This window comes from Vulpes lagopus, chromosome 3 (genome assembly GCF_018345385.1).
Source record: "Vulpes lagopus strain Blue_001 chromosome 3, ASM1834538v1, whole genome shotgun sequence".
In the NCBI taxonomy this organism is placed as follows: Eukaryota; Metazoa; Chordata; class Mammalia; order Carnivora; family Canidae; genus Vulpes; species Vulpes lagopus.
The window spans coordinates 18,656,345-18,672,889 of NC_054826.1; the positions used below are offsets into that span (position 1 = coordinate 18,656,345).

A 16,545-nucleotide genomic window follows, 5' to 3' on the forward strand; every position below is an offset into this window, starting at 1 on the left:
GTCCCAACTGAGGCAAGAGGACTGCCTTATCAAATACCAACCACATCGACTAGTCATCAGACAGGAGCCTCCCTCAGGTCGGGAGCATAACCTTGGGCATGGTCACTTCCTTGTTACAGGGTAATTGCTAAAGAGAATTGAAATGTTGTGTGAAATGTCAGCCATTAACCTTCAGGGGTAATCCTCCTAGGAGGTGGGGGGATGGGCACTTGAAGATCCTGAAGGGACACCTGGGCTGTCTACCAAGACATCCTCTACAGAGTCTTAGGGAATTTTGAATGCAGGAAGCACTGAAAAAACATAGAAGCAGCAGAAGCAGACAGGATAGAGAAAGTGATAAACTGAGTCATAAAAGTGGTAGCGTCACTACAGCATTAATGACAAGGTAATTTGGTTGTTACAAGAGTTTTTGGACATTTCGAGGAGGCTTTTGTATCTTCAACAATGATAAATGATATTTCAGATTTTCATAAACACCAACTGTAATTATGGAGACAGTTATATTCTGTTTCCTGTGATCTGAAAAAGCAAACCTAAAAGACATAGATCTTAGGGATTCAACTGTGAAGTGCATCTCATTCAAGGGTATTTATAAGAACATGTGAAGAAAACTTCTCTGGAAAAAGAAAAGAAAACTTCTCTGGAAAATACAAAAATATTTTTAGAGAGATTAAGAATTTTGATTATTTGCTGAAAAAAATTATAGTTGACCCCTGAATAACATGGGGGCTTAGGGACACTGATCCCCACACAATTGTAAGTATGTGCACTACTTTTGACTCCCCCAAAACTTAACTCCTCATAGCCTACTATGGCCTAGAAGCTTACGGAGAATATAAATATAGTTGATTAACACTAGTTAACACTAGTTAGTTAATCAACTAACACATATGTTGTATGTCTTATATAGTGTATTCTTACAATAAAGTAAGCTAGAGAAAAGAAAATGTTATTAAGAAAATCATAAGGGAAATACATTTACAATACTGTACTGTAAAAAAACCCCATATACATGGACCCATGGAGTTCCAACTTATGTTGTTCAGGGGTCAGTCATTACAATTGATTTTTTTTTTTCACATTTCTGTTTAAATGCAGAGGCAGAAGATGTAAAATTGCATGCTCAATGACACATAAAATCTAATTTGTCCATTTTCATTATCCATTCAGTTTTTATCCTCTGTTTATGTGAAAAATCTAGAAGTTTCATACAAATTAATTTAAGAGCTAATTTTCAAAATAAATCACCTCAAAACTTTGTCCCTAATGATGTAAGTTGTTCTCACCTTTAGAAATTTTTCGTTTACTGGTTTCACAGGCAATGCCCGTAAATTCGATTGGGCAGGAACACAGACATTCTCCCTCTAGCAGAATTATGGTACCTCCATTTTTGCACTGGTTGCATTTTCTCACACTGAATTCATTGATGTAATCTTCAATGGCACTTTCCAAATTTTGTTTCTTTAGGTGTGCATCTTTTATTTGCACTGGAATCAGATTATATATAGGAGATAGCTGCAAGAAAGTAAAACATTTAACTTTAGGACTTTTTCTACTGGTGGAGTTTGTGTAATACCATTCACTGAATTATCTATGAATTCATGAATTCAACGAAGGCTTATTTAGTGATTGTTATTGGTAGATATGATGTTAGCTTTTAAGACTATAGTAGTGACCCAAACTAGGCATGATCTCTGTGATCACGAAGATCACATTATAGAGATAAGAAAACTGATATTAAAATAATTTTATAGATAAATGGAAACTAAGTAGGTGCTATATGGGATGGGTACATGTATTTTAAAAATGCACAATCATGGATTTAAACGTTTTGCAGGATCATATATTGACATTATTTTGAGAATTATTTTTGCTGTCTTTTTTCACTCCTCTCTTCCAGCAGGTAGCCAGGTGCTCACTGTCTCTCATTAAAGTAGAGGTTTGTGTGCAAGACCAAGATCAGAAAGTGTCTAAAAGCAAATTCTTTTTTTAAAAAGATTTTATTTATTTGAGAGACAGATACAGAGAGCAAGAGAATGAGCACAAGAGGGTGGGGAGAGCAGAGGGAGAGGGACAAGCAGACTCCCTGCTGAACAGAGAGCCCAAAGAAGCTGAGCTTGATCCCAGGACCCCGGGATCATGACCTGAGCTGAAGGCAGATGCTTAACTGACTGAGCCATCAGGCGCTCCAAGGAAAATTCTTTACTGCCTTCCTCCCCCACCCCCTTAAAGCATGGATTTATTAAGAAATTTTTGCAGGAAAGAGTGTGAGAATCCCACTGAGGAAGGAGATTCCTCCAGCCTTGGTATGTCCCTCAAGTAGCACGAAACCCTACCTAGATCTCTGGCAGCTATTTTGGGAGGTAGCAGGAACTATGGAGTGCCGCGAGGGAAGTTAGGTCCATATCTGGCACCAAGGGTTCAGTTCTGTCAAGGACTCCCATGCACAATCTTGGCATAGAATCCTTGGAACCACTTGACTTCAAGTGAACATGTGAGTTTGAACAATGAGGTTACCATCGGCACCGTGAACTAAATGTTTACATATATTAAATTCCCAGCTTCCCAACAGACACATCAGGGTTCTTGTATTAATTTGGGCAACAAGTAAAGGCCTCCCTGAACCCAATCCAATAAATGAATGAAGGCTGAATTTTCCAGCAGTATGGAGGGATGGGATCTCAATGCCAGATTTAATTAGGCTTACAGAAAATGAAATAAAATGATTTATCCTACACACTTAAATTCCTAGAGTAAGACACATAGCTCCCACAACTGATGCAGGAAAGCTTGGGAAAAACTTTCCTGAGAATATAACCCTTAGGCTGAGACTTGAGGGTTTGAGGGTGCTGGGCCATAAAGAAGAATATTCTAGTCATACAGAAATCAAACAGTTCCTATGGTGGAGAAACCACAACATATATTGAAAGTGTGCATCATATGTCTCTATAAGCAAATTCAATTGCGTGACTCTAAAGAGCCACTTGAGTAAATAAATCATTAGAAATCGAGGCCCTGTAGTGGCATAGCACTTTGAAACAGGAGGCCACAAAATTTAAAAGAAATTGGAATCCAAAGGCTCAAGAAAGAGGAGATAAAAAAATACCACAAATTCCCATGAGAGAGTGATGATGGATTAAATAATGTCAACTGATTTTTCTATTTTCCTCTGATGACAACGACAAAAGCTGAACAAATAAAACCAAAATTAAAGATCTGCTTGAAGGCCCTGGAGAACTAATGAGGTAATACTTAGTGGGTAAAGATCTGGGAGGAGGCGGAAATGCAGTGAGGTGAGCTTCGTGTTTTTGGACCACAGTGCCCTTGACATGTTTCCTAATTTGAGAACAGGCAGCAGAGGGGCTGAAGTAAAGAGCATGTTACTGGGCTGGGGGAAAATTCAGGGATGGCAAAGGAAAATAAGCCACGCTTTGGGTTGGGATCCAAAGGACTACAGCTCAGAAGTAAGAGGGTATTGTAAGTGGGGCAGCTCTGGCAAAGACTGTGGTGTGGTTTGCATTAGAATAATCTTGGGAGTGCCTGGGTGGCTCAGTCAGTTAAGCATCTGACTCTTGATTTTGGCTCAGGTCATGATCTCAGGGTGGTGAGTTCAAGCCCCTCATTGGACTCTACGCTGGGTGTGGAGCCTACTTAAAAACTAAAAATAAAAAACCTTCCAGTAATCTTGAATCATTGTAACCCCAGCTTTCCAGATGTAAATATGTATTTCCTTTGGAGGAAAATAAAATCATTTCAGGCCTCCAGCTACTCCTAGAATGATTTTTAAAGTATAGTATCCAGCCTCCAATAAAAGTAACTAGGTACACAAAGAAATAAGGCAACATGAATGAGAACCAGTAGGAATACTAGACACTAGAAGCAGAGCTGTGAGGATGCCAAGATTTGAATGACCCGACTTTTAAAGAACTAAATTTGGTACCTTGGTGGCTCAGTCGGTTAAGTGTTTGGCTTTGGCTCAGATCATGATCTCAGGGTACTGGAATTGAGCCCCCATGTTGGGCTTCCTGCCCAGCAGGGAGTCTGCTTCTCCCTCTCCCTCTGTTCCTACCCTCTGCTTATGCTCCCTTTCTTTCTCTCTCACAAATAAAGAAAGAAAAAATCTTTTTCAAAAGAAGAATGACATTTACATGAGCAGGGGGATAAATGAGCAGGGGGATAAAAGAAGAAATCAACAATTTTAGCAGAAAACTGGAAATTATTTCTTAAAGCAGAGGATTTGGAAAAAAGTAAATAAATATAACTATTATAATTTGATATTACAATATTCCAGTTAATGGCCTAGTTACATAGAAGCTATAATAAAACTGAAGCAAATTTAATGAATTGGAATATAGGCCGAAAGAAAATATTCATAATGAAACATAAAGAAATAAAAGATTGGAAAATACAGGATGAGGGTAGAAAGCATAAAAGACAGAGTGAGAAAGTGAATGATTCATATAATTTAAGTCCCAGAAGGAGAGAATATTTAAGAGGCAATATTTGAAGAGCTAATGGCTGAGAATAAAACAAACCTGTGAAAGACAAGGTATCCCAGTAATGAGGTTGCAATTTTTTCTTTTTACACCCTGGCATATCAGAGTAAAATTGCTAAAACAAAGGCAATTTAAGATTTTATTTTTAAGTCATCTCTCTTCTTGAAATGGGGCTCAAACCCACAACCCTGACGTCAAATGTCACATTCTCCATCGACTGAGCCAGCCAGGTACCACAAATCTTAAAATCATCTTAGTGAAAAGCCAAGTTGACTCGCATATTTGATTTTAATAGAAACAATAAAAAATATAAACTGTTCTAGGACAATGAGATATTTAGAGGAGATTTTTAAAAAGATGACCTGGAAACTTCTACCACTCTCAAAAAAAAGAAAAAAGAAATCTAAATTGATTGTAGATCAAAAAAGTAAAAGCAAAGCAATAAAGATTCTGGAAGATAATATATAGGAAAGCATCTTCAAGACCTTGAAGTGGGGAAAGATTTTAAATAGGACACAACAGCACTAACTATAATGAAAAGAAATACATATGTGACTATATCAAAAATTTTTTTTAAAATCAACATTATAATTCCTGACATGATGTACTGAGAAGGACATCATTTCTGTGGTATTCTTGCCAAAATGCGTAACCTCAATCTTCTCTAAGCCTAAATTGAGAGAAACTTGACAATATAGCTAACACTCATCAAAACATGTCAAGGTCATGAAAGACAAGAAAAGTCTGAGAAACTGTCCCAGGATGGAGGAGACTAAGGGGACATGACAACTAATTGCAATGTGGGATTTTGACTGGATCATGGAACGGAGAAAGGATATTAGAGGAAAAACTGGTGAAATTTGAACAGGTCTATGGGTTAGACAATGTTAATTTTCTGATTTTGATGAACTGTACGATGGTTATGTAAGTCGTTAGCGTTAGAGGCTGCTTGTTATAGGGTGAATGTGAACTCGATGCTATTTTTGTAGTTTTACTCTCTGTACTGTTTATGCATTTTTACAGTAAGTCTAAAATTATTTCAAAAGAAAAAGCCAGAGAACATCTGCTATAAAAAAAAAAAAATCCCAAAGCATGGAAGTCCTCAAGTGAAAGAGAACAATTATAATACTTTTAAGTGAGAATAGGGTCATATCCAGAATATACCAAGAACTTCTACAGTCCACACAATTGTCTACAGATTTATACTTTATGAGTTAGTATAAAAGATTTAGATGTCAACAATGGTATATTTATTTGGAAGAAAGTAACCTCTTACCGACTTTGCTATATTGGCACAAACAACATAAGCATGTGGTGGAGTTATTTTGATTTTTGGGAAAAGAAATTCATCTTGTTTTACCCATCAAAGGAAAGTCAAGGCCAGATAATCTAAGATACAGGAATAGAGGGTCATGGAGAAACTACAGTGTGGATGAAATGCACAAACATTGTTCCAAGAGATAAAAACGAAGGTCATGAAGTGACAACAGTCTCAGAGGAGCCTCAAGCCCTGGAGGTGATCCCACAAGAAAACAAGGCACGATTAATATGTACTTTGTGAAGTGGTCCTGAAGAGCCACACCTTTTTCTGATGAACTTTGGCTCTCTGCTAATGAAGAAAAGAGTTCTAGTTTTTCTCCTATCCTAGCTAACTCCATCTTTCTACCATTCGTAGATGTATTTTCCGTGGATGTAATCTGTCACAAAACTTGACAACATACAAGTAAATTGAAATATAGTTTAATAGGAGGTACACTGAGGTTTCTAACGGGCTCCCAAACTAATTCATCTAGGTGCCAAATGTAGTTTGTTGTTAGAATGAGTGTTATTTTCATCCCTGTACAAGAGAATTTAGAATGATTTTTTTGCTTTATCTTTTTAGCTGTAATGACAACAGCACAAAGCACTGGTACTACAGCTCTTTAAAATTCTATGCTTTTTTAATATCTGGTGCATCGCTGCTAAGAGTTGCATAATATAACAAAAATGGTAGGCAAATAGTTCATTATTACTCAAGTTGCTCCAGAAAGAGCTTAATATAGCCTGACATGTGGGTGCATATGATTGGTTGAGGGAAAAACAAGAAAGGGGGAAATAGAGGGTGGGAAAGGCAAGACAAGGCAAAACCAACACAAAATTTATGCTAGGAGGACCCACCCATTGGCTCGAGCTTGGTCACAAATTTGGGTATATTTTCTAGTGCATTGAGTAAGACGACTAAATTTAATGATCACATACATTTAAGAAATATTTACACAATTCCCAAGAGAAACAAAATGATCCTTAAAACTGAGATTAGAGTAATACCTCCCATGAGTTCTCATGAAGGAGACGTCGTATTACAAAACATCCTTCCAGTAAATAAAGCAGTGGGTTATATAACTTTGTTTTTTATAGTGCCAAAACAAAACTTTACAGGAAGCCAATTTGCTCTATGCTAGCTATACTGATCTCTGCTGCTTTGAGCTAGAGGAAATAACACACTTTAGATCTCTCAGGCAATTACGAATAAACGTAATTTCCTCAGCTGACATTTTTATAACTAGTTTGTAGCAGTAAGCTTAAGAAGAAACCAAAGTTCAGCTATTCTGTTGAGATAAAATGTAGAAATGTTGTATTAACATTCGGGCAAGCTGGAAATAGAATTAATATACTTCCATGAAAACTGAAGCTCTGACAAAAGTTAATCTGAAGGCGAGGTCCTGTCCCCTCTACATAAAGAAGGGTGGAGGAAAAATTCTTAGGCTGAGTTAGTGCATTCCTCAAGAAGGTTGGGGTCTGTTGAAGCACACAGGCAAAGAGAATTAGAGCCACAAGGTTCTGCTTAATAGAGCATGGCCTTAGTTACTTTATGTTTTTATTATATTTTTTTCCATAGTTACTTTAACATGGAAACATATGCTATGCTATGTTGTGTTATGTTATATATAACTAAGTATTTTACTTAGAAAAATCTCTGTAAGATTCTTTAGAGTAATATAACTTCCTAGTGTTTCCTCCAAGAAAAACTTTGTAAGATGAATACCTAGGTAATTGATTTAATTTGTTCAGATTAAACATAAATCAGTTAATAGTTTAGTGTAGGGGTGTGTGGAGAGGTTTTGCCAATTCTTTAAACAATTAAATAGAAGTGGCAATTATTTTAATATGAAGACCATCCTTGGTGTTTGAACATGTCATCCATAGACAATAGAATGCTTCAGCTTATCAAAGAATTAATTAGTGATTATAGACTGTTTAATTGCCTCGCAGAATAGCTTCTAAACCAGAAAAACAGTTCTACTGGATTTATAAAATTAAAATTACTTGAAATCTACTTTAAGGTAAAACCACAGTATATATTATATCTCTTTAGGGATTTAAAAGCCACACAAAATCAATAAAACACATAGTATTTTACTAATTTCTGCACTTTATCTACAAGAAGATATATTTTTAAAAGTGATTTCTGGGTGACTTACTATAGCTGTCATTTTCTTAGGTAGAAGAGAAAAGTCCAGGCTTCCAATATATAAGAAAGAAACGTATACCGGTACTTGGAATGCCTAATAATCTAAAAATCTCGAGATTAATAATTGCCCTTGAAAATAGGATAAACTGGGATGCCTGGGTAGCTCAGTGGTTGAGTGTCTGCCTTCGGGTCAGGTCGTGATCCCAGGGTCCAGGATCGAGTCCCATATCAGGCTCCTTGCAGTAGAGACTGCTTCTCCCTCTGCCTATGTCTCTGTGTCTCTCATGAATAAATAAATAAAATCTTTTTAAAAAATAGAATAAACTATAGTTTGCATCCAGCCAGTATGCCTGTCCAAATGACCTGATGAAGGTCTTTGCATAATTCTAGCAAATCTAATAGTAAATCTTTAGTAGGTGCTTTATTTACTTGAGATTTTTAAAATCAGCTCTAGAATGTAATGGATGATGGTTAAGACCTTCTCAGAGAACAATCCTGGATCCATACAAGGAAAGCTGAACTTCCTTTGTAGAGAAGAGAAGACAAGCCAATTTAAGTGTCCATGTGGATGTAAACATTTTTGTAAATTAATTCTTCTTTCATTTAAGATTTTCTGAAATATTTATTTATACTGAGTTCAAAATAATGAATTTAAGTGTGTTTAAACATAATTAAAGTTTCTCTTCTGACGAATTTCATATATAGACATGTTAATCTGGTCAACTTTTCCTCCCTGTTGTCCTACTTTTGGGGCAAAATATCTGAAGTTTCCTAGATATGTTAGCTCAATTTCTACAACTTAAAGGGAAAATAGATTACAATTTTCAAGTTTCTGAATTCTTCCTCCACATAAATGAGATGGTTTTGGTAGCTTCACTCATTCTTTGAAGACAATAAAATGGGATGAAGGAACAAAACTTTCCAATAACCAATCCTATCAAAATGCCAACATGATTGTAACTCGAGTTAATCAACCTGAAGTTGGGATGCCTGGGTGGCTCAATGGTTGAGCGTCTGTCTTTGGCTCAGGTCGTGATCCTGGGGTCCTGGGACTGAGTCCTGCATCGGGCTCCCTGCATGGAGCCTGCTTCTCCCTCTGCCTGTGTCTCTGCCTTTCTCTTTCTCTCTCTCTCTCTCTGTATGTCTTATGAATAAATGAATAAAAATCTTTAAAAAATGCAAACTGAAGTGAACGGTCATCAAAGAAAAATCTGATCTGAGAGAAAATTGTGAAACATGCAGGCATCACTAAAAGCCTGGAAGGAAGTAGTAAAAGAAGGAATAAAGAAAAATACATACTCTTTGTAGTTAGTTTTGGGGGGAGAGAATGGGGCTGAGACTAGCATTTATATCTTCACAAGTACGATGCAGTTTGTTTCCCCTAGAAATAAGTACCAGCAAGCTGAAGACTATAATGAAGATACAAAAAAGGAAAGAATTTTTGGACCATAAAGACTGCTCACCCTTGGTTTTATTTTCTGACACCTTATGAATTTCCTTTTCATTAAGGCCTCTAGTGATTCTCCTGCATTGGAAGTGGTGCTGTGATGCCACCGAAAGCAAGAGACGGAAGGGAACCACAATTCCTGGGCACCAATTTTGTGTCAGTCTGTGCTACAGGCTCTACACAAGCAATACTACCAAATCCTCGAAATAAATATGAAGCCCTGGAGAATTTAGTGTTTAGTTTAGTAGTTAGAACTTTACACCTTTAGAGGACAGAGACTTCAACTCAGCCTGGGTTGGTGTAATGTCACAGGTCATGCCTTTTCTCTAAGCCATGCTTCTTTCCAGAGATGAAATAGGAGTGCATTTGAACACTCACATTTCTTTGAGATGAAGTTAACTATTCAAATGAACCAGTATTAAATAGGAAAACTTAAAAGTCTTCTATTTAGAAGCAAATACACCTTACCTTGTGATTTATGAGCACTGGAGCATCATTTAAGGAAGTGGCCCAATTTGTAAAGTCAGTTATATTAATTGTCTTGGCTCCTTTGAGAAGCTTCTCTTTCAGATCATATGCATATTTTTGGGTTCCTCCTCTTATCAGTGAAATAACATCATCAATGATGCCATCACTACTGATGTTTACTGAGAAAAGAAAAAGGATATAAGTGAGTATACTTTTGTGACATTTGAGTAACATTTATTGAGCCTTTGATAAAGTATAATCTAGTATATTATTTTATTTTATTTTAATTTTTTTTGAATTTTATTTATGTAATTTTTCTCACCCCAAATCACCAAGAGCAATTTTTATTAGTGGCCAATTGTAGACTTCAATTCTCTTAAGAAAAATCACAACAGTATGATAATTGAGAATACATTGATGATTCCAAGTTCATCATTTAAGCATATGCACATGTAGGAATTACACATGACTTTGGGATATAGTATACATTTTTTGTTTCAGATTTACCTTCATAGTTACATTTTATATAGGTTTGTTTTAAGCGATTTTAATATTATGAAAAATCAAAGAGCGTAAAAAAGAATCAGGTGAAAAGCAAAATTTCTTTCCATTCCACATTCCTACCCATCTCTTCTTCAGTCTTTCTCTCCAGACTGAATGACTTTTAGCAAAATTTGTGAATCTGATAGAGTTGTACATTTTTGAACTGCAAAGGAATTTCGAGAAGATTTTTGTTTATCCTTTCTCCTTTTTATAAATAAGAAAACTGAGACTTGGATAAGTAGAGTGACTGGTCCAAGACTAGCTTAAGGGTCATATATTGAAAATAAGACATTTGATGGCAAGTTGTTTTCTTTGTGCTTCATCAATGATTTCCAATCATGGCCACATGTTAGTGGTTGGTATGCTTTTAAAAATATCAGGCTTTCCTTTCTCTGTCTCCCCACTATTATCTGATTCTTTAAATGTGAGCCTCAGCTATTTCTATGTCTGAAAATATTCTCAGAATAAATTAGGGTAAAAACTGAGAACTCTAGCACTACCTCATACTTGTAAATCTGCTAAATATTACCAACACAAGCAACATTTATATCAAAGATATATTTTTTAAAAGGTTATGCACTGATTGAGTGTTAAGGATGGATTGGGATTTCTTCCCCCCCCCCCAGTTTTATTAAGATATATTGACACACTGTAAAAGCTTAAGGTGTACAACATAATGACGACATACACATATATTGCAAAATGATTACAATAAGTTTAGTTAACATGCATCGCTTCATATAGTTAATAAAAAATGTAAAAAAAAAAAAATGTATTTTTTTCCCCTGGGATAAAAACTTTTAGGATCTATTCTTTTAGTGACTTTCAAACATATTGCAGGCACAGTTAAGTATAATCATCATGCTGTACATTACATCCCAGTGTTTATTTATAAACTTATAACTGGAAGTTTGTACCTTTTGACTCATTGGATAAAGATGGATTAGGGGTATTGAGTCAGGTGGAAGGCTGAGTTAGGCCAATGGTTTTGGTCTTCTCCTTTCTTAACAGTCACCTGCAGTATTGCCACTAGCCCATTCAGAAGTTTTGTTAAGATTAGGGGCAAGAAAGGAAATTTTTCCTGAAGACATTTTTATACAATTGGCCTTCTACCATTGCCATGATAAAGATGCTAATCTAAAATGCCTTTCCCAGAGCTGTGCACTGTGTGACCTGCACAATGGTGATTCTAATGAATACATGTCCACAGGTTACTTGTGTTTATAATGGTTTGAGAACCGCCGTAAAGGTAAAATAGTTTTGAAGCACTTTAATTTTTTTTTAAATAAAGAGAACAGGCAATAGAGTCTACAGTGACAGGGCAGATCTCATTGACAACACTTCCTTCTTTTCTTTTTTTTTTTTTTTTTTTTGCGTAGTGAGTTAGGTCATACTTACCAGTTTCACCCTCACCCCTCTTTAAACAATCATCTTTATTAAACTTTCCACTGATTTCAACTCCAGCTTCCAGAGAAAAATCCAGATTAAACCCGAGGCATCTCTGTACATCCCTTAGTTCAACACCTGTTTAATGTATTTAGTTGAAAATTATTAAATAAAATCTATCAACATCACAAATAAATTCATTATGCTATTTTGTAAGAAATTATTCCTAGACATTATTACTGAGCTCAAAGACACAGTCATATCTACCCTGCTTTGTCCTCATATTAGAATCTAGTGGCCTCCTTTTGAATTTGCTTGTTAACTTAATAACAAAGGATATATAAATTTACTCTTTGTTTGAAAGGGACATAAGTTAGAATAGGGCAGTTATAGTAAAGTTATTTACCTCTAATATCATGGAAAGGAGACACTGACATCTAACATATATTGAATGCTTATCATATACTCAAATCATTCTTAGCATTTTGTATGCATTAATGAATTTAATCCTCACATTGGCCTTTTGAGGTAGGTTCTGTTATTATCCTCATTTTATAGATGAGGTTATGGCATGGCAAAGCAGAAAAGCAATCTGCTGGTGGAATTCAGCAATTAGCCAAGTTAGTATTCGAACCAGAGTTGTCTGGTTGTTTAACGTTTCTCTGTATTGACTTCATAATTTGGTTGTGGGATGCATCAACATCTCTTGATCCTCTTTGGAAGACTGTTCATTATTAAGGTAGCTAGTTTATTGCTTTGAGCAGATGGCTTATATATATGACAATTTTGTTTTGGTCCTATGAATACTACTTAGTAGATATCAGTCTTGGAAGCTGACTCACTGAGGTGTATGGATGCTATAGTTACTAGGAAGAAAAATCCTAATATTTCATTCAAGTCTATGATTTATTATCTTACTAGGAAGAAAAATCCTAATATTTCATTCAAGTCTATGATTTATTATCTAATTATTTTATTTTAAGAGTAAACTGCCTCAATTCATTGACCATGTCAGTTTTTCCTCTTATCAATCCAGATCATACACACACACATGCCAAAGTGCTTTATGAAAAAGGAAAAGGAGAAATTAAGTTAATCCCAGGGTTTCATGGTGAAATTTAGAAGTGGGGACCTGGGGACATTTAAGCATTCATTTATTCAATAAATATTTTTGTGTACCCACAACTAGTGAGAACATGAGAAATATTGTGTGGCTTTCCCCATGAGAAAGGGAGAAGGAGGATTAAAATAGAAGACCACACTAGAAATCTAGAATACTAGGTTTATGACCTTAACCTAAGAAACATAAAGAGATTCTGAAGATGTGGATGAAAATATCTAAGTGATCCCAACAGTCTTAGATTCTCTACCTCTGCTGTGGAGCTTTTCGTGTTCTGACAGGGTCTGGACATCCCAAATCTAGGTGGAGGACATGGCTTGGTTCTCAGGTATTGCCAATGGAGAAGTAAGAAAGATGACTTCCCTTTCAAAGGTACCAGAACTGACCTAATGACCCTTGTCTAGGGTTAAGTAAAACAGAAGTGGGTAGGTCTGAGTTATCCAAGTTTAAAGATTTCAGCCTATTGAGCTTTTTCACCAAAACAATTCTTAGCCTAGAGTGTTCTTGTGTTTTGATCACCTTGCTGAGCCTTTCTCTTCTGATTTCCAGGTTACTCAAGACACAGTTACTTGTGCGCCTCGCCCATGTGATATCTATCAAAATAGCCTACCAGGTAGGACTAATGAAACTTTATTTTTCTGTCTCATAGGATATAGTTCTGCAGGGCACTATAAACCAAAAAATCTCATATTCCAACCCCCTGGCAGTGCTTCTTCCTGCTCAAGATGGAGGGAATTAAGAGCAATTAGTTCTGGCCATGACATGTTTGTTTCATCTATAAAGTGCTTATCAACCATGGAGGCAGCATCAGGTTTTAAGCTCATAGCCATATCCCATTCTTCACTTGACACAGATCATGGCTACAGGGAAGGAGCCATAGAAATGGCTTTTGGCAGCACTTCCCTCCCAAACAGACACACTGAAAAACTTTGAGGGCAGAGAATGGAGATATACTAGCATCTATCTCCTCTTTAAGGAATATTATAACTAGACATAATTACTCACAAAAAAATAATTAAAACTTATTAACAAAGTCACTTTGCATCTACCTTATTCTTAGACGGTTTAGAAGAGCCTTTAGGCCAGTACAGTAAGTGTGTTGTTCATAGACCTTTCCTGTACATGTGGTAGACATTGATGACCAACCATGGCCTTCTTTCTCATGTTTCAAGTGTGGTCAGAAATCTACTTAACATGGACCCAATTCAACTACCACCATATGATTAGAATTGTCATAAGATGTGGTAAAACTAATTTTCTACTCTGGCTTTAAGACATTAGACTTATATGATCTTAACATTACTTTCTTCCTCCTGAGAAAATTTAGAACAATATTTTCCTTCCAATACTGAAGAATCGTTTGGAGGATAATTGTCATACATATAATTAAGCCAGTTTATTGATTAAGAAATAGATTATGTAAATTGTCTCTTGTACTTTTTTCACCTTGTAAATCGTATTTCACTAAAAGCAGCATCACCAACTGATATTAAATTACAGTACAATTTTGTGCATTTCTCAATAGTGCATGACCAAGTCATTTTGTTTGAGGTAAAAGCCAATTTTCTGTTTCATAGGGTTTTAGATGCCAAAGGGCAGAGAGAGTTCTTTCAGAGAAGCAGGTTATAGGACTTTATTTTAAAGCCTTTAACTAATTAAAAAGGTTAGCAATAGAAATAATGATGTAAAACAGCATTAGAAGTTAGAGCTCTGTTTCCAAGTATACCTTTCTCTTCCATGGATGCTTTATCCAAAACATATATTAATTCATAGTACCCTCCTAGAGACCCAGAGCTGCTATAGTGAGTTCCATAGGTTTCCAAAAATGCAAAATATTCCCCCTTTTCATAGGTAGATGGCAGAGCTTTTATATCATCCAAGAAAGTGGTTTTCAGCATGACATCCCGACTTCTCATCACAAATCTTCCCAGATGAATTACTCCTTTCACATGCAGAAACACTTTTTCCTTTGTTGTAGAGAGGGAAAAAAAATAAATTTCATTACCATTATTTCAAATTTAAAAATCACAAAATTTGAATTTCCCCAGGCAATAATTTTTTTGCCAGTGACCATAGATATCACTTATACCCAGAAGGATGGCAAACTCAAAATACTATTAGTCCCAAATGTTAATGAAGATGTGCAGCAACTAGAATTCTCCAGCACCGCTGGTGGGAATGTAGAATGGCCTAACCACTTTGGAGAACTGCTTGGTAGTTTCTCATAAAAGTAAAAATACACCTACCCTATTGTCAGTAATTCCACATCTACGTATTTACAAGATGTCACAAGATCAGTGACAAAACAGTCCACAAAGAGATCCATACCAGACTTTTATAGCAGCTTTAGTCAGAATAGCTTAAAACTACAAACAACTCAAATGTCTATCAACAGAAGAATTGATAAGCAAATAGTGGTATGTTCATGAAAGGGAATACTAGTTAGCAATAAAAAAGAGCAAACTACTCATACACACAACAACATAAATAAATCTCAAAAATATTATGCTGAATGAAGAGTCTAACTAAAAGAGTGTGTCCTGTATGATTTCATTATGTGAATTTCTAGACCAGGTAAAACTAAACTATGGTCAGAGAAATTGGAAGAGTGGTTGCCTCTCAGGCACTAGGGGGATTTACTGAAAAGGGGATGAGGAATTTTCTTGAGGTGATGGAAATGTTCTACATCTTGTTTGATGAGGTGGCTAAACAGGTAGTTACAAAAGCCAAAACTCACGGACCTATAGGCTTAAAATGTTTGCTATTTGCATGTTATTGCTTGAAAATTATACCTTGCTAAGTTGATTGTAAAACGTTGACGATGGAAGGAGAGGTAGCCATTATAAATGCAGCCCAATCTTTTAATTTTGTGGATGGGGAAACTCTGATCCAAAATTTCAAGTTATTGCCCCAAATCACAAAAATAGTCTGCGGCAGTGATGAGTACTACAAACCTAGGTCTCAGGTCTCCCTGTTCCTTCCCCTAAGTCCTTTCCATTTTTGATAACAATGATAGGGTAGACAACATTTTAAGACATGAAAGCTAAACGGGTGAATAGTTAAGCATTCCTAGAGATGATGGTTTAAATTTCCAGGAGAAAATCAGGGCAGTGACAAAGAACTATGTGTTTCAATGCCTCAGATTATCTCAGTCAAAACTAAACTACAATTGATACCTATGATTTTGTAGAGGGTTCATTTAAGCTATAGCAGTGGTTAACATATGTTGTTTGCAGAGAAGTTTAAAACATTTTTATTATTTTTTAAAAGTATATCTTGATGTATATGAACATCACACCAAACTTTCTGTGTTCCAGAAGCACAATTGTTCACATTGTAAGACTTCAGGTGATGGTCAGTTGTTCACACTGTATGACTTCAGGTGATTGAATAGAAGTTTAAAACATTTTATTATTTTTAAAAAGTATATTGTGGTGTATATGAACTTCACACCACATTTTCTGTGTTCTAGAAGCACAGTTTGTCACATTGTATGACTTCAGGTGAAAGGTCAGTCTTTAACAAAAATCTTAAAGAAACTCACTCCACATAATAAGTCATATAAATTCTCCCTCTGATGATTTGCATAATAATTCTTGGTGGAGTCTCAAAGATGCACCAAACATATTTAGAT

At 35.9% G+C, this 16,545-nt stretch overlaps 1 protein-coding gene across 1 annotated transcript in view; it reads right to left on the bottom strand.

Moving 5' to 3' along the window:
- C9 (complement C9) overlaps window positions 1–16,545 on the bottom strand; it is a 56,602-nt gene that overhangs the window by 4,193 nt on the left and 35,864 nt on the right. The window contains exons 7-10 of the mRNA XM_041750104.1: window positions 14,638–14,878; window positions 11,804–11,929; window positions 9,863–10,041; window positions 1,287–1,515 (exon numbers count right to left, since the gene is read on the bottom strand). Of these exons, the coding sequence (XP_041606038.1) occupies window positions 1,287–1,515; window positions 9,863–10,041; window positions 11,804–11,929; window positions 14,638–14,878 (775 nt within the window). The remainder of the gene's footprint in view (window positions 1–1,286; window positions 1,516–9,862; window positions 10,042–11,803; window positions 11,930–14,637; window positions 14,879–16,545) is intronic.